General features: G+C 35.2%; 3 protein-coding genes across 6 annotated transcripts in view; 1 reads left to right on the plus strand and 2 right to left on the minus strand.

The window, feature by feature from the left end:
• The window catches only part of LOC149806434 (E3 ubiquitin-protein ligase TRIM23-like), a 46,605-nt gene extending 44,511 nt beyond the window's left edge, over positions 1-2,094 (minus strand). Inside the window, exon 1 of the mRNA XM_089953224.1 lies at positions 1,990-2,094. Coding sequence (XP_089809350.1) covers positions 1,990-2,076 — 87 coding nt within the window. The 5' untranslated portion in view covers positions 2,077-2,094. The remainder of the gene's footprint in view (positions 1-1,989) is intronic.
• A 162-nt stretch (positions 2,095-2,256) lies between these two features.
• Positions 2,257-25,795, plus strand: part of LOC149806435 (trafficking protein particle complex subunit 13-like) — a 173,431-nt gene continuing 149,892 nt past the window's right edge. The window contains exon 1 of the mRNA XM_089953287.1: positions 2,257-2,326. Coding sequence (XP_089809413.1) covers positions 2,284-2,326 — 43 coding nt within the window. The 5' untranslated portion in view covers positions 2,257-2,283. The remainder of the gene's footprint in view (positions 2,327-25,795) is intronic.
• Positions 24,573-25,795, minus strand: part of LOC149806436 (sodium-dependent organic anion transporter-like) — a 45,018-nt gene continuing 43,795 nt past the window's right edge. For all 4 annotated transcript variants that reach the window (XM_089953264.1, XM_089953237.1, XM_089953255.1 and 1 more), the window contains exon 4: positions 24,573-25,761. In XM_089953264.1, the coding sequence (XP_089809390.1) occupies positions 25,055-25,761 (707 nt within the window). In that variant the 3' untranslated portion in view covers positions 24,573-25,054. The remainder of the gene's footprint in view (positions 25,762-25,795) is intronic.

The following is a 25,795-nucleotide window of genomic DNA, read 5'->3' on the forward strand; positions in this document are numbered from 1 at the left end:
CTAATAAAAGATAATCGTGTTATGGTTCCAGCAATTTCGTACACATATCATTTTTTTTGTTCACAAAATGTTTTTTCTTCTTAAAAGCATGAAAAATAATTTTTTTCTTTCAAGGATCACAATGAGCAATTTTTGTTCCCTTACTGTGACAAAATATATTATCTGCTGATACCAGATACCATATCATACTTTTAAGAAGAATTTTTTTGTGAATGAGAAAACTACATGATATGAGCTATGCCATGATTATCTTATTTTAAAATTCATACACAATGACAAAAAAACATTTTACAAGTTGTTTTTCATACCTTAAGAAAGATTTATTTTTTATTTTTACATCTCTGAGAAAAAATACACTACATTTGGGAAGTCTTGACATGATCATGTTATATCTGAATACATGTTATAATGGAGCATGTTATAGTGGGGTTGCACTATACATACATACATGCATATATATATATATATATATATATATATATATATATATATATATATATATATATATATATAATGTATGTGCGCTGAAAGGAACAGAGCATTTAATTTATGGAGCTACAATGTTCTTTCCAACTAGCAAATATTTTTTCTTTCTTTGATCACAAGATAAATTGATTTCATGCAAAATAAAGAATGGTATCAATGGAATATATTATACTACAAAATCAAAACAAAGACATTTGTTTATAAATGTTTCAACTCCAGCAACCTCCAAATAAGTCTTGCCTTCAGCAAATACAAGTCAAGGCAATGGCCATCTTCAACACTTATAAAATACTGACATGGATATGCTTTAAAAGATTATGTCAATTTCAGCTTGGGAGTGATGTCTATGTATTACATGACGCCATTTGATCTGGTGCGTCATACTGAAGAGCCCAAATTATGGACCCAAAATCAACAGTGAAGTTTGATAACTGTGTTTAATTAATCTGATAAACTTCCTGCTGAAATGAAAAATAACATTGAAAAATTGCCAGATGTTCAGAGATTTTCTTTTCCAACAAATTTAGGTATAGTGCATGGATGATTTGTCTCCACATATATATATTATTTGCTCATTTTGTAAAAGGAGGAAAACATAAAAAGTAAAATTTTTATAACTGTACAAAAATAATAAATAATATGGAAAATGATAGATCAATAACCTATTCATTAATATAGAGCTAAAACCTGCATGGCACTTGCTTTAATGGTTAACATTTCTAGAATACAATAATTCTTTTCAATAAATGTTTTTGGTATTTATCTTGACTTAATCTGGGGGTAACTTTCTTTAACAAAACCATGTTATCTAATGACTCTTGTCAACTCATTTGACATTGCTTTGCCACCATTTCAACCAGTGATAAAATGGATTCCAACAGAACTTGAAAATGTGTCAACTTGCATGTGTCATGATCTGAATCTTTGAGGAAAAAAATATCAGAGTAACTTTAGTCCGACTTAAGCAGCCAGAATTTAATCTGTGCAATGTTGTCAATATGGGTTGTGAAGTGCTAGTCTTGCAATTCTGACCTCTAGTTCCGTGGCCAGTCAACCAGGGAACATGCTACACAACACCATTTGCACCTGAAGTAAGATAACAGGCCCGAACATCATAAATATTAGAGCAGACATCTTATATTGTAGAACTAGATTGGGTATTGCTTGCATGTGGATTGGTTTTTCAGTGGTCGAAGTAGCAGAAGTTTCTTCCTCACATACAGTTGCATTTCTTTTCCTTAACTTCTTACTTTAAAGATCGTCTTATATTATGTGTGACCATATAATTCTTATTCTGATGGGGCTTCACAAAAACAAAACTTTATAGAATGCCAGAAAAAAATAAGTTTGGTTGGAAATGTCAGTGCTTTAAACCCTTTAATATCGAAAATTGGGATAAATCTAAATTTAGCACCTCTCACTGAAAGTTTGGTGTCATTTAAGCAATGGTATATGTTCAAGGTTTTCCTGAATCTTAATTCGATTAAATTCTATTATAATTACTCGGTCAGCTTGTGCATGCTGAAGAGAAGAGGCTAAACTGGAACAAGATGTAAATCTTCCAAGCGGAATTGATTCTCCGGAGGCCATATTTACCTCCTCAGCACTGAATAGACTTAGCATTTTTAATTTGCTATAAATTTCCAATAGCGAAGCAAAAATATATAATTTCATAAACAACTACTCATTAACAAATTTTCGAAGTTTTATTACTTGTGAATAAAGAAATATAAAGATGAATGACTATGACAATATAACCGGAAATCACAGTCAGTGCTGAATAGTTCTGCATTCAAGATGGAGGGGAGTAGAGAGAAAGAACACCTGTTAGCGCTGAAAGGTTGGTGTTTTGCACATTTTATATAGTATATTTTTACATACTCAGCATGGTGAAGTCTTGTATACATGTAACATAATCAATCTGCACATCAGTTATTAAGTTCTATAATATTCTTTTTGACAAAAATTTCATTTGTAACTCTGTAGCAGACGCCATGTTACAGGTTTACTGTGTAGTGTTTGTCCTATAATGTAGTAAAGACGTCGACCCTGATATACATATTGTAGGTCTAGTCTTTGTGGAAAACATCTACCCTTATAGTTATGATGATACCCATCCCCACTTATAAACTATAGTAGATATTTTACATTGTGGCACCAGTCCGTCATATCAGCCCCTAAACTGCTGCTGGCATATTGGTTGTCTTTGTTTGTGATAATAGTCATCAAATAAGATGCTTAAATCACAAAAATTTACATGAAAAGTGTCACATAACCAAAACTACCAAATGCATCTACATTAGAAAAACCTGAAGTCACAACTGATATACAACAATGTAGTTATTGCAGACAGATTTATCCACAGCACAACACATCAGTGCACATAATACCAAACAGTTTTAGACACTAGTATTTCTCTTGACTTTCTTAAGTTACAGGGAGTTCAAGTGGCCTTTTATTGATTGTCAAAAAGATTTAAATATTAAATCTGATGTTTGAGAGCTTGTAAATCCATGTGAAATCAATACCTTAACTGCCCATTTCCATTTCAGATTTTATATTACTGGTCTAAATAGGCAGATATTCAACACTGTAGTCAATACTGAGCAACCTATAAGATGTGACTAGATTTTAGCAAACTACATACATTTGGTAGTTTTTTCGTGTGACTTGAATGTCCATGTACTTGACGTATGACTTGAGTGTCTATTCTGTGATTATTATCTCAGTTCAGTTCATTGTTTTCCTCAGGGCCTTTTATGATAGTGGCTCAATTACACTGTCATTTCAGCCCATTATACTTTCGAACCTGCTGCTATGCTATCCACTGGTGATGTTATACTTGTATAATTCCTGCTATCCTTTTAAAATTAATTCTGACACCTAAAACAAAGCCCAACCATTCAACCACAAGCATTTTTAGTTTTGTTGACAAGGTCACGGACTGGTGACCACTGTCGACATTATTTTGTGATTAAGTTAATAGGCTCTCAATAGTTTAAATCATATACAGTAGTCCCCCTCGTGAACGGCCCCTCTGACCAGCGGCCACCCGCTCTTTACGGCCAGAATCCATTGGCACCGACGAGTTTGTGTTCAAAAGTACCCCTGACGAAAGGCCACCCGGTAACGAGACCAATGGCCAGCATATTAGTGCAATAATATGAAATTTACCCCTCACAAGCGGTCGCCTTTTTTTTTAATATGTATCCAGAACCAGTATTTTATTCATAACGTGTGTTAAGTAATCCGATTTCTATTTCCCGATGTCAGGTTTTCGTTACTGAAATAAGTGTTGAGTAAAGTACATGTACCACTAAGGTTAATATTATATCATTTACACCTCACGAGAAGCCACATTTATTCCATAAAACAGAGAAAGACTCAAATTTTAATCCATACAAAAGGGTAAGTACATGTAATCCAATTAGCCGTACTGCTGTGTTATCATAAGATGTCCGGTTTAGTCACTCTGATAATTGTTAAGATTACAATTATTTAACAGTAGTAACAACTGAGAAGTGGCAGCATTGTTGTACAATACACACGTCAGCAGTAAAATGGTTTGATAGCCTTTATGGCTTCCCTTAGTAAGATGTTCTCTTTGATAATTAGTGGCTATTACTACTAACAATAATTGTCAAAATTACAAATCCTAATGGCCGCAAGGTCAGATCTGCGTGATTTTAATGGTACATATTGAAGCCGTTTTGGCTTCACTCACTTAGTGTAAAGAAATGTGTAAAAACAATAGGGTACCAGACTGCGACTAACGAATCACATGACAAGATCACTTCCTTTAGAACATGAATAACTTACTGCAAAAAGATCGACATGTCATCAAGGAAAATAAAAATTCTCAGTTTAGAAGAGAAAGTGAAAGTAATTCAACTGACCAAGAGGTTCGGGGGGGGGGGGGTCGAGGATCCTTGCAGAAAACTAATGTCGGAAAGACTCAGATAAACAATATCTTGAAAGATAAGGAAACTTCTGCAGAAGTGGGAAGGTGAAATGCACGGAGAAAGGAAGATTGTTTGAGCCAGGAGATGTTTGTATCCTGATTTGAATGACAAGAAAAAGCAAAAATTTTGTCAGTTGAATTGGGATATGACAACTTTACCACAAGTAACAGATGGTTGCACAGATTTCAAGTGTGACACAATATTAAGTGTTCTGTCTTTAGTGGAAAATCAGCTGATGTTAATAATGTCATTGTCGAAGATTGGAACAAAAGACTAAACGATATATGCAGGGGATATGACAGCAATGCTATTTTTAATTGTGACAAGACTGGTTTGTTTTCTAGACTGTTACCAACAAAGTGACAGATGATGTGATCCGTAACATAATTATAAAGACAGTTTTAAAACTATATAAATGATTATTCATAACATTCTTTTGAAAATAATGAAACAGTTCGTTTCACAACATGCATGTGATTTTTTATTGAAAATATTAGATGTTTTAGAATTAAATATACTTGTGACTTTCTTCATATGTATTTACTATTTGCATTGTCATCCCCCTCAAGAAAGGCCACCCTCATTATAAGGCCACTTTCCTGTTGCAATAGGGGGACTACTGTAGTTTTGGAAAAGAATGAAGAATGTCTTCCCTCTATCAGCATTCAAATATGGCAGTGACGAAATAATCATGCTTAGCCTAAAAGAAAGATCAAACTTAATTTTTTTCTCCATGTGGGTTTTTAAAGCTGCTGGCTCTGCAATTCTCATCCAAGTTATGTTCATCCTAAGGAGAAAGTTGCAGAGTTGGATTCATTAGTTTTGGTCATATTACTTGAATGTTCATGAATGTGAGATCTATTCCAGTGTTTGAAATTTCTTGGCTATTGTTTTTTTTTTAGTGAGTTGGATGTGCATTCATTAGTTTTGGTCATGTTACTTGAATGTTCTTGGGGTGTGAGATCTATTCCAGTGTTTCAAATTTCTTGGCTATTGTTTTTTTTTTTTTAGTATTGGGAGAAAGTTTATGTTTTGGCATTTTGACTTGAACTGAACTATGTGTATCATCTTCCCATAAATATTACTTAAATATTCCTCAGTAAATGTCTTTAGTAACTACAGTACAATTCAGTACAGGAAAAGTAAAAGCTCATCCTAATTTTGTTAAAAGATTTGAAAGCCTCCATGATCAATTAGCAGCTTGTTGCATTTACTGGTCAGAATGACCTAATTATCACACATCAAAGCACTGGCATAACATCTAGCAGACTGCTTCATATTGGTTACTGTGATCGGTAGAATATGTACACATATACTTGTCTTTGAAAATAATTTGCCTTTACTTTTCGAAGAGCAGTAGATTCAAACTGTAAAATGGTATGTTTGGTAGACAACCTTTAAAATGGTACTTTTATCATACCACAGGTGTGTGTTTGGTTTGAATTTTATACATAACTTTAACAATGTTTCAGTCATATCACCATGATGTCTGCAGTATGGCAGTTTACAGTAATGTCTAGCACTGGGGCATTATGCCGCAGACATGTAGCATGATGTTCCAACCAGGCACATTAACCTGACACCAGGCCAACCAGTCCTAACACTAACCTCTTAACGCTGATCACCTAGCGAGGCAGCTGATAGGACCATTTTTATAAGTGTTTGGTATGACTTGACTGGGATTTGAACTTGCGACCTCCCCTGCCATAGGTAGAATCACATGTATTTTGATGGGCATAAAAAAGCACAGGTATTTGAAAGTTAATCCAATTAAATCATAATTGACTCTCTTTTGAGATATCTCTGAAGTTTACGATGGAGGATTAGTGAGCCAGTTTTGACTTGATTGGAAGTTTTAAAACATTTTATGACTAGAATTCCCAAATGCCATCAAGCATTTTCAGGAAGATCATTGCAGTTACATGCTAACTTACACAATGGATGTATTAATTTTGCACAGTAACACAGATTGCTTAGAACACATATAATCCATCCATTTTCTAATTTGGCACAAACTTTATAAAAGTCAGCTTGCCCAGGACAAGCTGTCTGTATGTGTGTGTAATTTGGACTTTTAAAGCTGATTAGAAAATGAACTTACCCTTGGGAAATTTGAACTTCCTCCAAACATATCCCAGCATGAGTAAAACAATATATTAAATTTTTTTTGTTGTATTCTTTTTTTACTTTTGTTTTCTTTTTAACTTTGCTGGCATCTTAAAACCATATGCCATTAATTAAGTAATAAAAAAAATATTTAAATAATACATACAGATGAGAAAGAGTTGGAATTCAGATATAGATTGAAGATCAAAATTTTTAATGTTTCCAGTCAGCTTGCCATAGGCAAGCCAACCTTTATAAGTTTGTAAAAACATGCATTAGAAAAGCTTCCTTTTTTGCCTAGATAAGATAGCAGACTCGTCAACTTCATCAGCAATAACGAAAGCTTGACTGCTTATAATGTTTTATTTACACTGTTATGTATATTTAATTTTTATTATTGGTTGGCTTTTCTTAATGATTATGTTGTATTTGTATTTAGCTCTTGACCTTATCCACGACCTGACCAGATACATTTATTTTGTAAACAACATGATACATAGCTAATATTTTACGAGTGTGGATTAAATCTATTGAACTAATGAAATTGTGAGTATGAAAAGATCTATGTGCATTGATTGGTCTTTTAGCAAAATACAACAGGATAGGGTTCCCTGAAATTTATAGCTAACAGCAGGTCGTATGGTTTCTGCAACTATATAAACTAGCCATGAAGATTCTCTTGTTATGCTAACAGGTGTTTAGTTAAGATTGAAATGTTGTTTCAGACACTCTGTTGTCCAGGAACCAAATAACATTTTTTAAAAATTGCATGGCATGTAAAATTTTATGCTGCCCATCCAGAATGAGTTAATATTATGTGCAGTTAAATGATATTCAAGTGACACACATTAAACATGCAGGTTTCCAGTCCTAGTGAAATTGATGCCCATAATATGGTCAGTCCTTTTACATTGATGTTTGTCTTAAAGTAGCCAAGTGCCGCATGCCCCATTATAACAATGGACTCATCTGAGATGTAAGGGAGATAATTTATGTAGCGGTTCTGCAGTATAAAGCTTTAATGAAATTCAATGCACAGAACTTGAAGCTATGATCAGATATTTTTCAGTTGATTTAAACAGTGATCTCATCAGAAATTTTTGATAGCATTGGAGTATGTGCATGTTAGCATTATAAAATGTTTTTTTAAAATGTGCATTAAGTGAGAAAATTAATGTCCATGATGTTTAAAAGGAGCATACATGTACATAGTATTCTTTATTTCTAAGATAGTTTAATCTAGTAACTACCTGAATTCTAATTAAGTAAATTACCAAGGACAAATTCTTCAAAAGTCAGGACAGTGAAGTGTTTTAGTATAATTGTAACCGAATAACCAATATAATGCATATTCCTTTCTGTTAAGAAGAGTCAATATGTTTGTCATTGTTTATTTTTTTTCATTGCATCAAGGTCAGATTGCTAAAATATTATAAGTGTTTTACCTGCTGTAGATGCTGTTAGCACATAGGCAGGTTGGGCATAGAGGTTTATTTCCTATATAAATGAAGGAATAAATCCAACCCTTTTTATTGGCATATTTTCAATCAGAAAATTTGAAAGTAAATAACGATCCTTTTCTTACTTCGATAAACAGTAAATAGAAATGAAAAATTAATAGGGCAGCACCTGCTAAGTTACAGATTACAGATCAAACTATTTTATTCTTGCTTAGAGTATACTATGTAAATATAAAAGCACTCCTTCATCACATTTTACATAAATTAATCATTACAACAACTATAGACTCAACTACTGGTACTACATGTATTATTAAAATAAACATATCGTAACTGTGTGCCAGAGGAATTGCACCAACCAACCACCCACTCCCATCTCACCTGTAGATCTGAACAAAAATGTACCAATATGGAAAACTTACCATCATTTCCACCAGTTTCCACCCAAGGATATGAAGTCTTCCATACAGTGTTGAACCTCATCCATCATTTCCTATGGTTTTTCTTTGGGGAAATGATGCTATAGGAATTGGGATCACCATTGGTGACTCCACTCTCATCATCATAGTGGCATTGACTGTCACAATGCTAAGATCAGGCCCCTTTAAGCAACGTAGATAAATAGGAAAGACCATCTAAAAGATGATTTCAACAGAAACACTTGAGTATGTATTTTGATTTTTAATGGTCTGGTTAATTGATATTGCATTGTTCAAGATGTTTCGGGTTAAAGTTTAATGAATAATAATGGTCTTGTCCCTTGCTCATGCTTACACTAGAATAGTTGTACATCAGTTAAACATATTAAGCAGCACCTACATGTATGAACTACATCAAAAATGTAAAGAGAAACTATAAAGCAAAACATGCTTCAGATGCTAATGCTCATATTGATCAATTGAGTAATTGAAAGCACTGTTATACGATAGGTGACCTCATGACCTGGAGGAAAACATTGCTCTACATGAAATATTTTGAGATCTGATTAAACATACACGTGTATTTAATATAATTTTGTTTTATCTTTTGATATTTGAAGTCCTGCAGTTGCAACGTTGTTGGACAAATACTGTAATAGTAAAAAAAAAATAGGTCCGTTTTTGGCATGTGGAAACTGGATTCAGGGCATGTGGAATTTGAGTCATGATTTGTGATATTTTTAAGGTCACCAGCCCTATGCTTGTGTCCAAAAAGCTTTTGACTACTGTCACACTAACAGTAAATCTCTGGCCAATTATGTGACTTTGTGCAGAGATAAAGGTCTGGTCAAATGTCACGCACTATTAGTTTGGCAAGATAGGTGCAAAATATAATGGCTGAGTGTGTGAGTAATTAAAATTGAATTAAATACTCAGGAAGAGTAAGAACATGTGTCATTTGAGTAATATGGCTTTGAATTAGATGATAAGATATTTAACAGATTAATTTTATATTTGTTGTTGTGGGTTTAACACCATTTTCTCAGCACATGATAGGCTATACATGGTGGCCACTCTAAAAGCAAAAGTTGTGCACATACCAGTAGGTAGAAGGCAATGATGTACAGGCCTTAGCAACACATATCCAGAACAAAATGCATTAGAATATGTGTATACTTTTTTCAATGTAATAATTAAAATTCTATAAACAGTTGCAGGCACTATCTGGTTTGTGTACAAAGTGCAACTTGTTAACATGTAAACAACTATGTGATACTGATCAAGTTACTTCTCCCTCTGAGGCTCCTCAAGTGTCTAATATATCAATGTATTCTTGTATGTTAGTAAATCAGTCTCATATTGAACATTCTCATGTATCCACTGCATGTGGTCATGGTACAACAGATGGATCTTGTCTGGTATCTTCTTCATGTGTTTATGCAAATAATCAAGGTGATGAAAAGAAATTTGTCAAGTCTAAAAACAATACATTACATATTACAGTGACTGAAAATCAATTCTCAGATCTTGTGGTAGGCCTCCTCAAAAGAGGTCTGCAAGTAATCAACCTAAATACTCAACACATCCTCCCTAAACTGAATGAGATTAAATTAATAATACAGCAAACTATATCAGTCAACATTTTGATAGTCAATATTCTAGGTCTGTGTGAAACCTTTCTCTCTGATGGTACTGATGACTTGGCTCTCCAAATACAAGGGTTCAATTTTGAAAGAAAAGATAGGGAATCCATGGGAGGTGGGGTGTTCTTTATGTTGATCTAGAGACTATTGGGGTAGAGAGTATCTGGAGGACTCACAGTACTAATTCAGTTCCCATTGTAAACCTATGCAAACACCGTGATATTAAAAATTCAATAACTTTTGAGTGTTCATGATCAAACCTATATTTATCAATACAGATGAAACCTGGATGTCAGCTTCTGTGTAGAGGAAAGGATATGAGCTGCTGCATTTTCTGGACCTGCATGTGTTTGAAACATGTACTTTCAGTTCTGCACCAAAGAGTCAGGTGCTAATTTTACTAATGAGTGTTCCAAACTCAAAACATTGTTAAAAGACTGAAATTCCATCAGTAAAACAATGGCTCTATTATTTTCCACTTACAACTAGGATAAGCTCGCAAAAGATTCTTTTCCCTAAAACATAAGTTACATTATTAACCAATCCTGGTTAGCCAAATCCATATATACTCTATTTTAGGGTCACCCATTTCCAGACTGGTTCCCATATTTCCTTATCATTAGTACCATGTGTCCTGGATTGAAGTAACCCTTGCCCAATCAAACCCAGTACTCTTATGTTCAGTTTACAGGCCACCTAGTTCCACAGCTGATTGGATTGAGGTGCAGATTCAAAAAGCATTACTAAAGGAAGATTTAGAAACTATCATATTAGGTGATTTTAACATTGACTACATGAAAACACCACCATTAAGAAGGATAAGAAACTTTGATACTTACAGCTTTACTCAATTAATTAACACCTCAACTAGAGTAACATATAAAAGTGCTCCTATCTTTGATCATGTCTGTACTAATAAGCCTGAAAACATTAGTGAAATTAATGTTCCAGTGTATGCACTGAGTGACCACTACCCAGTCTGTATAACTAGACATGTTCCGAAATCATCTAAAAATGGTCAACACATTGAAATACAATACAGGGACTTTAAACAGTTTGATGAGGAAATGTTCTTAAATGATTTAGTTTGCAAATCCTTCCAATCAGTCCGCAGTATAGCTGATATCAACACTGCCTTAGACAAATGGTATGGCTGTTCAATGCAGCCTTAGACAAGCATATCCCATTTAAAACAAAAAGGGTTAAACACCAAATTACACCCAGGTGGATTACCCCTGAGATCAATGGGGCTAGGCACCTAAGAGATAATTTCCACAAGAAAAAAGACATGAAAAGCTATAGAAAGTGGAGGAATAAAACTATAAGCACCTGATAGATACGGCAAAGGAGAACTACTATAAACAGGCTATTGATGAAAGTAAGAGTACCAAGACATTGTGGAAGCATCTAAAAGAGCTGAACCCACCCAAGAATAGTTATTTTCCCCCTAGACTTAAGCAAAATGATGATACAGCAACATCTGTACAAGACATTGTGGAAATGTTCAACAATTTCTTCATAAGCATCTCCAGTAACAGTATTCAGAACCAGACTAACATCCCAATTGAACTTGATGCTCTTCTGTCATTTATAAGAGCTAAAATTCCTGATGATAATTATTTTTCAATAGCTAATGTTAGTGAAGCTGATGTTTTTGATATGCTAATTAAGGTGAATATTAATAAATCCTCTGGATTGGATGGTATTGGTCCATGAATTCTTAAAATTGCTGCACCAGTAATAGCAAAGTCATTAACGCATATCATAAACTTAAGTATAATGAGTGGTAATTTTAAAGAAACATTGAAATGTGCATAGGTTACACCTGTCTTTAAGAAAGGAGAAAAGGGGGATCCAGGGAACTACAGACAAATATCAGGCTTAAATGATAACATAGTGGGACTGCCTTGTAAAAGGATGTTGGGAGAACAGGGGGTTTTAAAGTTTATATTAGCAGAAATTACTTAATTAATCAGCTACAACTGCCAGCTATATATATTGACGTGAATGGAGGTTAAATATATGCTTTCAGTTTGTATTGGTACTTCCATCCTTAATTGCATGTGGAAAGGACATTTTGCAACTCCAGTAAATGAGGCAAGAGGAATGTTTAGTTCTCACATGCGTAATTGATAATGGTAATCATTGTAGTGGTATGTCAGCTTCAGAAAATGTTTAGCAATTTTCCACTGCTTCCAGTAGACAGGATTCAATCATGAAATTCCATTTACTGAGGTTGAGATGTAGTTATTTCAGAGAGGAACTTGAGATATGATATTTTAATGACTTCTCAGTTTAGTGATTTTTTTTCTAGTTGGTCTCGATCTGTTATTTTTTCAATATTGAAAGTGGGTCAGACTCATCATGCATTTTGTGTATATATAAGAATGACGATCTAATACGGGTGTAGAATAATCTTGATAAAAAAATTTTATCTTTCTAATACATGTATATATAAACAGAAAGAAAGAAAGAATGAAAATTTTCTGTTTTTTACATGCAGTTTTTTATAGACATTAAATGTAAATGTCATATTTTCTTTCTGAACATTAGAAACCAAGTTATTTTCAAAATGAAGATAATGCCTTTGATAATGTTTTAAGACATTGGTATTGTGATAACTAAACTAGTACTTTTTGATATTTTAATACCAATTTCACATCAAGTTAATGATTGATTTCATGGGAAGGAATTTAAAATTAATTGTTTTTTATTTAATTTGCTAATACCAAATGAGCTAGAGCTGTAAATATATTAGACATGCAACATTACAGAAGGTCTTTGATTGTGCAGAGCTGGAAAACTGTTACAATGATTTTTTTTCCATTAACTTATCACAGTTTTTAATATTTTTGCCATATCTTGCAAAATTTTGTTGGTTAGTTTGGACCTTGTTATCTGAAATATATGTATTAGCATTACCAAATTGCAAGAAAAATTTACAGTTACGACTTAACTGGTATTGGCAGAAATAAAACCATAATTTCTAACTCAGTCAGTACAACTTAAGCATGATTCATCTCTTAATTGGTTCAGTCAGATGCTAAACATTTTACTAAATTTACTATCAGTTTTCATTGTAACGTACAAAGTTGATCTCTTAATGTGATATTTTCTATTATAATGGTAAACTGAGTTCTGGCTATTATTTTCAATTTGAATTTACATTATTAATGACTAATGTGTCTCTAAGTAAGTCAAATCCTAAAATGGCCAACTAGCCCCATAATTAGAATTGTAATAAAGTTTTTGCATCATTTTTTATGTAAAATTCTTGACAAGTGACAGTAAATTTTACTTCTCTGGCAATGTTAAACTTGTCCTAGGTTGCCAGGCAATGAATATTTCCTGCACAGCTCTTTGTCTCACAGGAGCGGTGGTGGCTGAGTGGTTTGCTTGCCATACTCAAGACCAAAAGGGTGTAAGTTCAAATCATACCAATGGACCAGCCAGGGTGAGCTAATGTGGTGTGTTCTTTGGCAAGGTACTTTACACCAATTGCCTTGGCAGCAAACTTGTGTTGCTTTGCCATAAAGCATCAAACCAAACCTCTATCTGTCACACTCTGATTTAGATGCCAATATTTCTCACCATGAATACTTGCAACTAAATTTGGAATAGCGCTTTCTTAAAAACCTTTGTGGTTCTTTTTTTTATGCAGAATATAGAAGGGAAATTGATTGCAGCTTGCAAGAAAAAGTAAATCCAGAATAGTAAATATTTTCTGTGTCCATTAAAAAAAGATGAATTCTCCATATACAAAAATACTTTGAAAAAAAATTGTTTTATAATTACAGTTAATATAAAGATTTGATGTGTTCAGTCAGAATAAAAACTGGAGATTTAGTACATGTACCAGACAAAGTGGACAACTGAGTTTCTGAAAAAATGTAAGTTTCACATACTTCCATAAGGAAAGTGAAAAATGACTTCATCCTGTGACTTTTTGGCAACTAAGTTTCTGACAAAATGTAAGTTTAACATACTTCCATAAGGAAAGTGAAAAATGACTTCATCCTGTGACTTTTTGAGATTTAGTCAGAATGAGAGTAGTTAATGACTTTTTATATACTCCCTTGACCCAGCCAAGTGCAGTGTTGTATCCCCAGGCTAAAGATATTACTCTCTTTGCAGATGTTTTATCAGTGGAATTAACAACTCAAAACATAAAAAACACATGTTCACATGAATGTGTTTTAAAAGCTTATTAGCCATTAAATCAGTGCTCTTTAATGGAATATCAACTGGAAATACATGGACATCCTTCCTGGAAATACATGGACATCCTTCTGAATATAGTATGGCCATATTATTTAAGGTTCATGTACTGGTTGTATCGATAAATACTATAGCAAGAAGAAACCTGTGCTTGTGCTCTCATGAACATTTATACAGGGGTTGTTGCAAATTATTTTGCAAATGTTTTCAGCCTAGTCATTTTCTGGTCAAGTTTTAGGAAATAAAAAACTGAATTGCTTGTTTAAGCAGCAATTGATTAAATATTTTACCTATATGTAAATTAAAAAATGTGATGTATGTACACAACACTCCCCCTCCCTGGGCAAATATAATTATATATAAATGTACTGCAGTGGCCAAGTGTTTCATAGCCAGACATATTTTTCCTGCTATAAGCTGTCACTGGCATGAATCAACAATTACTACTATGTCTATGCAAACTAAAGTTTTTCTTAATGAGGGAAGTCTTTATTTAGATAAAGAAATATGGGAATTAATGTGCAAATATTTTTTTCATCCTGCTTGTACTCAACATACCCTAGCTGCATTGATAGGAATGTAGAAGTTTCAACTTATCTCCGGGCTGTCACCTGGGATTTTCCAGACTTAATTGATCTCTCTCATTTACTTGTACATTGATGCTTGTTTGTTTGAATTTTCAGATACATTGTTACTTCTGGTCATGGTCTTGCTGATCACTGGTGCATTATTCAGAGTTCAGCAAAACATAATTTGGTTCATAATTTTTGTGACTAAATAATCTTCATGTGTGGCTGCATTGTAAAAAAAAAATTAGATCAAACCATTGTTTTTTTTTCTTGTATAAATTATCCACAAGTTATTTGTAACTGTATCAGGGTCTAGATTAGAATGTTGGTCTACCATACTTATGTTTTGTGCTGGTACAGTGCGCGTTCAACTGCAAACAGCATGGACCTAAAATATCCATTGCATAGCATAGCTTAGGGTTTGGGTTGTTCACTTTACACGTCATGTGATTAATACCATGCATAGACCCAGATCATCCATTGCATAGTATATCTGGTAGGTTGAGGTCTATGTTGTTTACTTAAAGCAAGTCGTATTGGATATAACATGCATAGACCCATATCATTCATTACATTGTAGACTGTTGACTAGGTTGTTCACTTGAAATAGGTCATTTGACTAATGCCATACATGTGGAGATGTCTGCATGGTTTTATTTTTGTGACTTTCCTGTTTAAGTTGAGTTGAGAATGATGAAAATTTAACCTCATGGAAATTGCCAGAAGGTAGTGAAACAATAGTGTCACCAAGTACCCAAAGAATTTCAAAAATCAAACACAGTGAGTTTTTCATTAAATTTTTATATGGTGAAAATATAATAATGTAGAAGTTTCCCATGGAGGGGTGTACATTGTAATACATTATCTCATTTTACCCAGTAGAGTCTTTTCTATTTCGACAGAAATGGGGATAGAAAACGTTTTTTGTTTACTACATCTGATTATACCAAGACACATCTGTCTCAGGTTTATGTTTTGCCAGACTTATAAAAGATGTTTTCACCCATAAATGAGCAGATAGGTGAAAAGTTGACATTTTTTATTGGTGGGGTTTGGCTTATTAGACCCATGATTTTGTGTGTCCTAGCCTCTCCTGACTTGAAATCTCAAAACCTACCTTTCCTTTTGGATTCATCTTTCCAAGTGCGACTGCTCCAGTGGCCTAGTGGCTAGAGCGTCCGCCTTGGAAGTGGGAGGTCGTGGGTTCGAACCACAGCCGAGTTATACCAAAGATGTACAAAAATGCTACATACAGCTGCCTTGCTAGGTGCTCAGCATTAAGAGGTTAGTGTTAGGACTGGTTGGCCTGGTGTCATGATAATGTGACAGGGTGGAACATCATACTACATGTCTGAGGCATGATGCCCCAGTACTAGACACACTATAAACTGCCACACTGCAGACATCATAGTGATATGACTGAAAAATTGTTAAAGCTATGTTAAAAATCCTAATCACACACACACTCTTTCCAAGTGCTGTTCAAACCAGTCTTCTTTAGATCTAATGGCAGTTTTTCTAAAATCAGGATACAAACTCCGGTTGTGAAACTGATAATTTTGGGTATAGTATTTTTTTTAAAAGAGAGATTGCCTTCTTTTCAGGAATTATCATTTTGATTGGAGCTTTTTTATGTGCATCATATTTATTGTATGGATTTACCCTTGATCAAGCATTTTTTTTATTATATACTTGAGCTTGCTTGATAGAGTTAATCTCACTTTAATATCAGCAATACCCTACCTGTTGCAATTGCATATTTATTTTCCAGGATGAAAATACCTGATTATGACAATTTCATCCTACATTAGGGTGAACTAGAATTTTCTCGAACGCTGTATCAGCCCTACAGGAGAACTCCACACATCTTGGGCATGCATGAATGCCCTCATCATTAATATTTTTCAGTTACTATGTTGTAATGTTATTCAACATTGCTTACCTAAAGAAGGTTAGCAGAACTGCCACTTATTCTGATTTACTTGTTTAAAAATATAAACAATTCAGATTTTCTGATTTATTTTAAAATCCAAAATTCTGGTTTGTAAAAATGCCCCCCCCCAAACAATGGCTGCACCTCCTTGAAAAAGAGCAAAAGTGATGTAGAAATTCTACGAGAAGTATACTTCAGTTATATTGTGAAAATCTATCACTTTTCCATTTTCATCTTTTATGCTGATATTTAGTGTGTTAATTGAATTAACATTAAATATCAGCATAAAAGATGAAATTAAAAAAAAAAGATTTTCACTGGAGGACTAGCTTACAGTTTCCACATGAGAGATACAGTGTCGATGTCAGTTCCTTTGTAAAGTTTTTGTCAGTATATGGTTGCGATCAAAGATCCCCTTTGGCATCCTGATTATTTTCATTCTACTCAAGGTGGCAGATCTGGATTAGCTGTCGCTTTGTGGGTCAAGAAGCAGATTATTAATTGTCTTTTGTACTGTATTCTTTGTGAACATTAGAATTATACCCTATTCATTGTTTATCACTGTTAATCTGTCTTGAGGGATTTTGTTGACAGTTGTTCCATACATGTGGTGTACATCTTGGCATTTTATTTTCCCCATTGAAGGGTGTTTGTATTTCAAAATTGGTTGGTTTATTTTTATTTTTTTTCAAAGTAATAATTTCTGAACAGCAACGATATTGGAATTTCCCTATCCTTGCATTTTTGCAGTCTATGGACTCGCTGCCTATCATTTAATTTTTATCTATATCATGATTTGTGATATTTTTATATGTGGTAAGCAGGTTGCACACCACCTTTTTCACTTATCTGTCATGTTCTGTTATCAAACACAGGTTCTTTTAAATATTTAGTTTCAGATAGCCTTCAATATAAGTTTATTTTTTTAGCAATTGTAAGCTATTGATTCTTTGATAATTTAGTAGTTCCATGATTTATTTTGCATTGTTTTGTTTTTTGTTGTCTGTCTTGAAGCTTATTGTTGCTTCCTGTGTGTCACCCACATAATGAGTTCTTCGCTGAAATAATTATAGTAGCATATACGTAGTTGGTGCTTTGCCTGGTGTATACAGCTCATAAGTCTTTGTATACAATCTTTTCAGCATTTTTTTTTCAGGAACAATGTCTAAGCAAGGTGTGGGTAAATATAGCTACAGGAAATCCCCATGGGACACAGCCCCCCATTTGTTTATCATGAAGTCAGTGTAAGCGACAGATGCTGTATCTTTTGTAGTCTTTGGCTTGATAAGATCTTGCAGAGAGTCAACAAACCTACTAAGCAAGGAAGGTTTCCTTGTCTTCTGAGATTTCTGGGTTTTCTTTCTCTAAGTCCCATGTGTCTCAGAGAAGGCTTACCCAAGTCTCACAGACACCTAGGATTAGTGGTCACCCTCTCAAGGGATATTATAAATGGGTTGAGAGGGATGAGCAGCACTGTCACCAGTCCATGAGGGCTGAGAGTGAGTCATGCTTTCCTAAGAGGGAGGAGCAAGGCCCTTTCTTTATGACCAGGATATAGGGTGAGTTGCACCCTCCCCTCATTTAGGAGCAATACTCACTCATGTCCAGAAGGGCAGAGAGCAAGTCAGGCACCACCCACCCTACAAGGGAAACCACCCTCTACTGACCACATCTCTCTAAGTCTGATTGTGAGTTGTGTCCTCCCTTATTTGGAGGGGAGCAGCACCCTCTCAGTTTCAGGGACCTGTTGTGATGCAGTCGAATCACCTGAGAAAGGAAGTGCTCAGATCCAAGTTTGTCATCTCTGGAGATAGATCTTGCTGGTAGAGTCCTTGCCCAGTGACTGGTACTGGGCATAAGTCATTTGAGCATATATGGTATGGAGATAGGGATTAGGCCAATCTCCTCCTCCCAACTACCATTCAGACCTCAATTTTTTATATATTGATGACAGACTTTTAGTATAAATCAAGTTCATATGTGGTATTCACAAGTTCTTTCAGTAAAGCTGGAGTTACCTCCCTTTTTAGACCAGTCTTCTTCTCAGTAGTCTCTCGAGCCAAGGAAGACAAGTTGTGTGATTTCATCAACAGTGGATGTGCATGTAGCTCTGGAGTCCAATGCACACAGGCGGTTGCAGGTGGGGCATGGGACACTGGTGGTTGGGGGTGGCTGGGATACAGCTGTCACGTCACTCACAAGCTGCAGCAAGACGCTGGCTGCAGTCTACCTCAAAGGTGGAACAGGTTTGTTTGGTCAGGGCTCGCCAGTGGCTTCTGTCTGAGGCAGCAAGGTTGAGCTGGTGGGGTTGAAGGTCTGTCCATTTGATGTGCGTCTTGGGGTTGTCTTTGTACCTTGTGCGAGGCGGCTTTGGTTTGGATTGCCCTGGGCTAGCTCGCCAAAGAAAGCTGCTTTGGGATTCTGTTTTAATCCATATGGATGACATGTCAGTCCAACGAAGCTGGGACTGGATTAGTTTAGCTTTGATACTTGTTGTGTTGGCTCTGCCAAGGACTTCCTGGTTGGTAATTCGGTCCTGCCACTTGATCTCCCTGATGGATCTCAGGGAGCGCTGGTGGAGTTGTTCCAGCTGACTGATATGCCTTCGGTAGGCAGTCCATGTTTCACAGCCATACAAGAGAGCCATGAGGACAACTGTTCGGGGTGCTCTGGTGGTGGGGGGCACGTCTTGCTCCTTTGGGAGTAGCTCATCCATCTTTCGTCCCCACCAGGCGCTCAGCTCTCACCTGTGGCTCCAAGCAGCTGTAGCATGTGCAGCAGCCACATCACGGGCTACCCAGGTTGAGGGTAGCCGATGGGCCTCAAACTCTCAGCGACTTAGGAGCTTGCTCATCCTTGCATGCAAAACCAGCTTTGACAGACTGGGCAGAAGAGATCAACTGAGTGATCCAATTGCCACAAAAGCAAATCTGCAAATGCTATGTGGAGAGCGCGGTGTATGACAAGGCACTTAAGACATCATGGCCATCCATGCAGCTGAAGTAGTCCTCAGCCGTGACGAATCTTCATACCAATGAGTTCCAACTACCAAGGCTGAGAGAGTGAGGCTGTCTCTGTGCAAAGGCTGTTTCACTTTAATCTCCTTCACGCACAGGTTATGTTGTGCACCTATCATTCATCCTCATCATCACATTCATCGTTCCTTACCTGCACCTACCAAAGTCCTATGGCGTTGAGCGATTGGCGACACAGTGGGTGGAGATAACCACAAGGAGTTGTAGTCAGAGACCGGCACATAGGCAGCCCTACGAATGGTCGCTCTGTTCTGTACCCAGAGCAGCAGACAGCATCCAGGGCGACTGAGCTGACCTTTTTAAAACCACTGCAGGTGTATAAAACAGTCATGAATTTAGTATCATAGCGAGAATTTAAATTACACATATAATCTACCCTAGCCAAATCAGTAAAATATCTTTGCTCCAGGTAATTCCTCTTGAAAGACATTTTCTGTGTCAGCATTCACTTTTCAAAATGTTTATAACTAATATGCTTTGTAAGCAACAATATTATCTCATCAAATATAAACAAAAAATCAGTTGCATTCAAGTACCAGTAATAAAAGTTTATTTCTATGATAAGCATTCAGTTTATTACAAAGAACCCATACAAGACTGAGTGAATGTTTAGCTTGTTTTAGAAATGATTGTTTTCAGCTTGAAGTTTTGCTTTGGATGAGTTTATGAAAATAACAGAACACATTATGTAACAATTATTGGGGTATGGGATGTATGATAATATCTGCTATGTATAAAGTACATGAACATTCTATGCAAGGAAAGTTGTTAGACACTGAAGACGTGATCTTATTGTTAATCCCAATGTCACCTTTTTTCATTTAAATCAAACAAGATCACTGAATAGAATCGAAATGAAGTAATTCTAATTATAATGGCCCAGCTGGGTCTCGTCAGTTATTTATCTTTCTCATAATGACTGGTGATAATAGGAATAAAATGTCTTTTTTATCTCGATTATCTGCTTTTGCTTTATGAGGAATCAATAATGGAACTATTTATTATCTCCTCAGTTAATGGGAAGTAAATAGAACCATCTTCCAGTCAATTCCTGCATAATATATGAATCTTTTCAAGCATATTGTAGCACAGTTCAATCTGTAGCATTCCCCATATCCTGATTTAAACCTCTTGATATTATTTACATGTAAGTTGTATTTAGACATTACCAGTAGTAATGCAAATATATATATATATATATATATATATATATATATATATATATATATATATATATATATATATATATATATATATATATATATATATATATATAATGTAAATTTGATTATCCCAAAGGGGCATGGCTTGCAGATGGGTATAGTGGGATGAGGTGATTTATAACTCAGGGATATGTTGCTTTTAATGTTGGTGTCAGTTATATATGTAGTTGTTGTTGTTATAGGGTTTAACGCCATTTTTCAGCACACGATAGGCTATACATGGTGGCCAGTATTAATGGTGGAGGAAGAACCTGGGAAAACCCCGGAAAGAACCACCGACCCACGAGAAGCTACTGGCAAGCTTTCTCGCATTAGCCGAATCTGAGACAAGAACCCATGCAGACAGAGGTGAGATGGCAGTGATCCGTAACAGAGAGCGCTTTAGACCACTTGGCCACTCTGGGCCACCAATTATATATGTAAATTTGATCCATCCCAAATAGGCATGACTTGGAGATGAAGGGATTTATTACAGCAGGGTGTGCAGCTTTTAATACAGGTATCAGTTGTATTTTATATCATGCAAATTTAATCCATCCCTAAGGGTATGACTTGGAGGATGGGTATACATGTAGTATAATGAGGCGGTTAATAACTGAGAAGTGTGCAGCTTTTAATACAGGTATCAGTTGTATTATATATGATGCAAATTTGATCCATCCCTAAGGGTTAGACTTGGAGGATGGGTATACATGTAGTATAAGGAAACGGTTAATAACTGAGGGGTGTGCAGCTTTTAATACAGGTATCAGTTGTATTATATATCATGCAAATTTGATCCATCCCTAAGGGTATGACTTGGAGGATGGGTATACATGTAGTATAATGAGGCAGTTAATAACTGAGGGATGTGCAGCTTTTAATGCAGGTGTCAGTTATTATATTAATCAGTTTAGTGAGATGAAAATAAAAGGGATAGTCCAGTTAGTAAATATAGGGCATATGAAAATGTTTCAAAACAAAAGAAAATGATCTTTCAGATGTATGAGCAGACTGCAGTGCCAAAAGATGTAATTTTAAAGATTAATTTATTATGTTATTTATTTAACTACCATTGTAGCAAGTTAATTAATGAGGATTCTGGATTCTGCAGAATGCTGTGTTGGACCTAGACATGCACAAAATGTTTAACATTGTGTTGATACTGCCAACTCTACTGCCTTCATTATCTCTGCCATTAGCATCATGTTGAAATGTATATTTCTCCAGAAAGGTCTGACAAAAAATGTAAGATATTTTATGTATGATGTTGTATTATGAAATCAGTATAACTGTGAGTTAGGGTGCAGATAATTAAGTATCAGACTATTACAGTATCATCTGTTTGCTACATTTATCACATATACTCACTTATCAGTTGGGTCCAAGTGCAAACAGCATATACCCAGATCAGCCATTGCATAATGCACTGGCATATCAGGTTATATGTTTTCCTGATTACTCCCAACACTCTTCATAGACCCAGATCTGCTGGCACATTATGTGATGGCAGATCTAGGTCTTTGATGCTTGACATGAACCAGTTTATAAATAAGTATATGCAGTACCTATGCAGTAATATGAAACTGAAAACATAGACCCAGATTCATTATCATATAATGTGCCAGTCTATCAGGGTCATCTGTCTGATTGAAATTTTCACAGTGAGAAGGAATGGTGTGAAATAAAGTTCTGTTAGTGTGAACATTGCACCTGCAGATTTGACTGACACTGTTTGCAGTTGGACGCACTTTATACATGGACATGTATGGTAATATGGGCACATGTGGTAGTTATGTTTTGATAGTTCTTCCAGTTTTATTGACTTAGCTAGGCATCATAATAATTTCATTGTGTCCACAGCAAATATTGTGCTACTGTGAGTAATGAAAATTATTGATTTTTGTTATATTCTTGTTGACAAGGTTGTGATGGGTACCAAAGTCAGGATTTGCAGACTCAACTCCACTTGGAGTACTCATTGTGATCACTGATTGTACTGTATCAATTCAGGTCAGAGAACATGCATACTCTTTGTTTTGTAGGCATGTTACAAAATTTAAATACAAAATATTGGTAAATTTTCCACGGAGAATAAATTTATACAAATGTTGCTCATGCACAATAAAATATGTACATCAGTTAGGTAAATCAGCATGATTTTTGTTGATCAATCATTAAAGATGGTCTGAGGCAGTATGTTTGATGAACACAGGTAAATGGTATTGTATTTATCTTTATAAAAGTGACCAGCCTGTGCTGGGCATGCAGAATTGAATATTTTAGCTAATATCGTGCAGCTTTTATTTGGTTATACAGAGTCATAGATGATAAAAACGTTTTTTTTTTTTTATTTTACCTTGAAAAACGCGTTTTTTTACGTTTTTTTTTATTTGGTACTTCCATTTTTTTTTATCATCGGCCATACAGGTTATTATATGGAGGAAACCATAGAGTGGTCAGATCAGTCAGATGGTGATAACGACATTGACATAAAAAAAATTAAATGTTATCTGGACTGCGGTTTAAAACTTTTGAAATTTTTTCATATTTGTATCACTGAAACTTTAAAACTGGTATGTAGCGTGTAAATAAGTAAAATATTGATTTCTGTGTTGCCTAAAAGCTACTGGAACGTTTTTTTCACTTTTTATTTATTGAGAGAAAAATGCGTTTTTTTTACGTTTTTTATTTTAATTTTAACGTTTTTAACATCTATGTACAGAGTATATGGTGCAAAATAAACTTGATCAAACAGTGGTCATAGACATGTGAGAGCCCTAGTGGTTGTCCTAAGGCAAATTAACTTAAGTGAGAAAAAATTATGTACATGTCTTCCAAATAGACAGTGGGAGTTGTGTCTCTTTTTGTTGAATAATCTAGTCTCAGATTTGAACCAGAGTCTGATATGTACCTATGTACTAACTGCAGCACTACATGCTCTACATATCTGAAGCAGGTGGCCAATATTTTATTTTAGGCTGAGGCCTTCCCAGGCCTCATGCTCTACGCCATCATCTTTATTTACTCTGGTGAAAGATTTTGTGCCATTTATTGGTCACTTCATCCTGTCTCCAAGCAGCTAGTGAGAAGAACAGCCAATGGGTATATTTAAATGCTATCTGCCTTGGCCTGTATTGATTCTTTGACATGTAGGGGTCAATCACTTTCCTTTCACTTATAGCTGAAGTAGTACACAATCCCATTAAACTCCCTATTGGGGCTAGGCCAAGCAAAAATAAAGGTCTGATTATGCCAAGGTATATGCACAGCCTTGGACAGTTAACCAGACCATTTTTATAGTCAAACAAGCTTTGCACCCCTCACCATAACATTATTTTATAATGAATCAAATAGAGAGAGGCTAGCTCGAGAGTGGGCAGTGAGGGGACAGTTGGCAATATTGAATAAACAATGCTTGACTGACAGCTGGTTGTTGGGATGGCTATGGCATGTCATCAGTTGTGACCAGTTAAGGGACATTTCCTATCCCTTTTGTATGATAACTTGAAGGTCGTATTGAAGTAACCAATAACACAGACTAATATAAACATTTATCTTCACAATAAATGTAACAAGTAATTTCAGTTGTTTAAAAATGCACAAGATTTCAACAGAATAATTCCTTTGATAATAAATTGTAGTCCAGAGGGAAAGCTCAAACTTTCTTATGTGAAAATCTACATATAGATTACAACTTTTTTAACACTGTACTCTTTACAGTCAAGTTACCTCATAAATGTCTAGCTATTGATTGGTCACAGCATAATGTTTCTAAGAGAGATATTTTTTAAAATTAATGTCATTTTATGTGTTGATCAAGACTATTTCACTGTACAGTGTACATGGCCATTTGGTCCAATACATTTCACAGTTGAGAACCAACTCTGACAAGAGCACACAGATCTGGAAAAATATCACATTTTTTCTGGGAATTATGACCATATTGTTTACAGTTCATTTTAACAGTAATATTGTGTTTATTCTGATTTATCTAAATGCTCGATGTACAACTGCACTGCTATAAGACTGTGATCTTTTCGCTGACTGATGCTTGCTCGTCATCTGTATTATATGTCTCTGACACAAAAAGAGGTGCAGACAAAGCAGCCATATTGGCTTGGTTGATTATACCAGAGGCAATACTGTACTGCCGATACTCCTTTTGTTTTCTGTTTTCCAATATGCCATCTATTGATCTCTTTAGAACTCGTAGAATTGCTAATAGAACATAAATTCCAGGAATGGTAAACATAACCCAAATGGGAATCACTGAAGCAAGGTCTGCATCTGGCTGATTGAGGGAAAATCGTAATGCAGCCAGAACAATTAAGCAATTCAGGCTTGATGTTTCTATGGCAACTGTTTTGCAGAAGCTTGTTTTTTGCCGAAATATTATTGACAGCACAGTTCCCACTAAGAAACCACAAAGAGGTAATAAGATTGCAGCGACAACTGTATATTGTTCTATAACTTCAAAAACATACATATTAATATAAACTCCTAGGGTGACATATAGAATGGTAGATAAAAGAAGGAATGGTTTTATTAGCCATGTTAAAATGGCATCAGCAACACAGGGCTTGAATCTATTGATGACGAGTCCTGCAGTGTATGAAAAAAATGTAGAAGCAAGCCAGATTTCAAAGTTGTAGATTGGAATTATTTTTGATCCAACTGTCTGCTGAAAGTACTGTCCTAGCACAAATATCCACAGTGGGGCTGTACCTGGAAAAAAAGAAAGAAATGATATTACAATATA

This window comes from Sinohyriopsis cumingii, chromosome 1 (genome assembly GCF_028554795.1).
Source record: "Sinohyriopsis cumingii isolate HCF-2022 chromosome 1, ASM2855479v2, whole genome shotgun sequence".
Lineage (NCBI taxonomy): Eukaryota > Metazoa > Mollusca > Bivalvia > Unionida > Unionidae > Sinohyriopsis > Sinohyriopsis cumingii.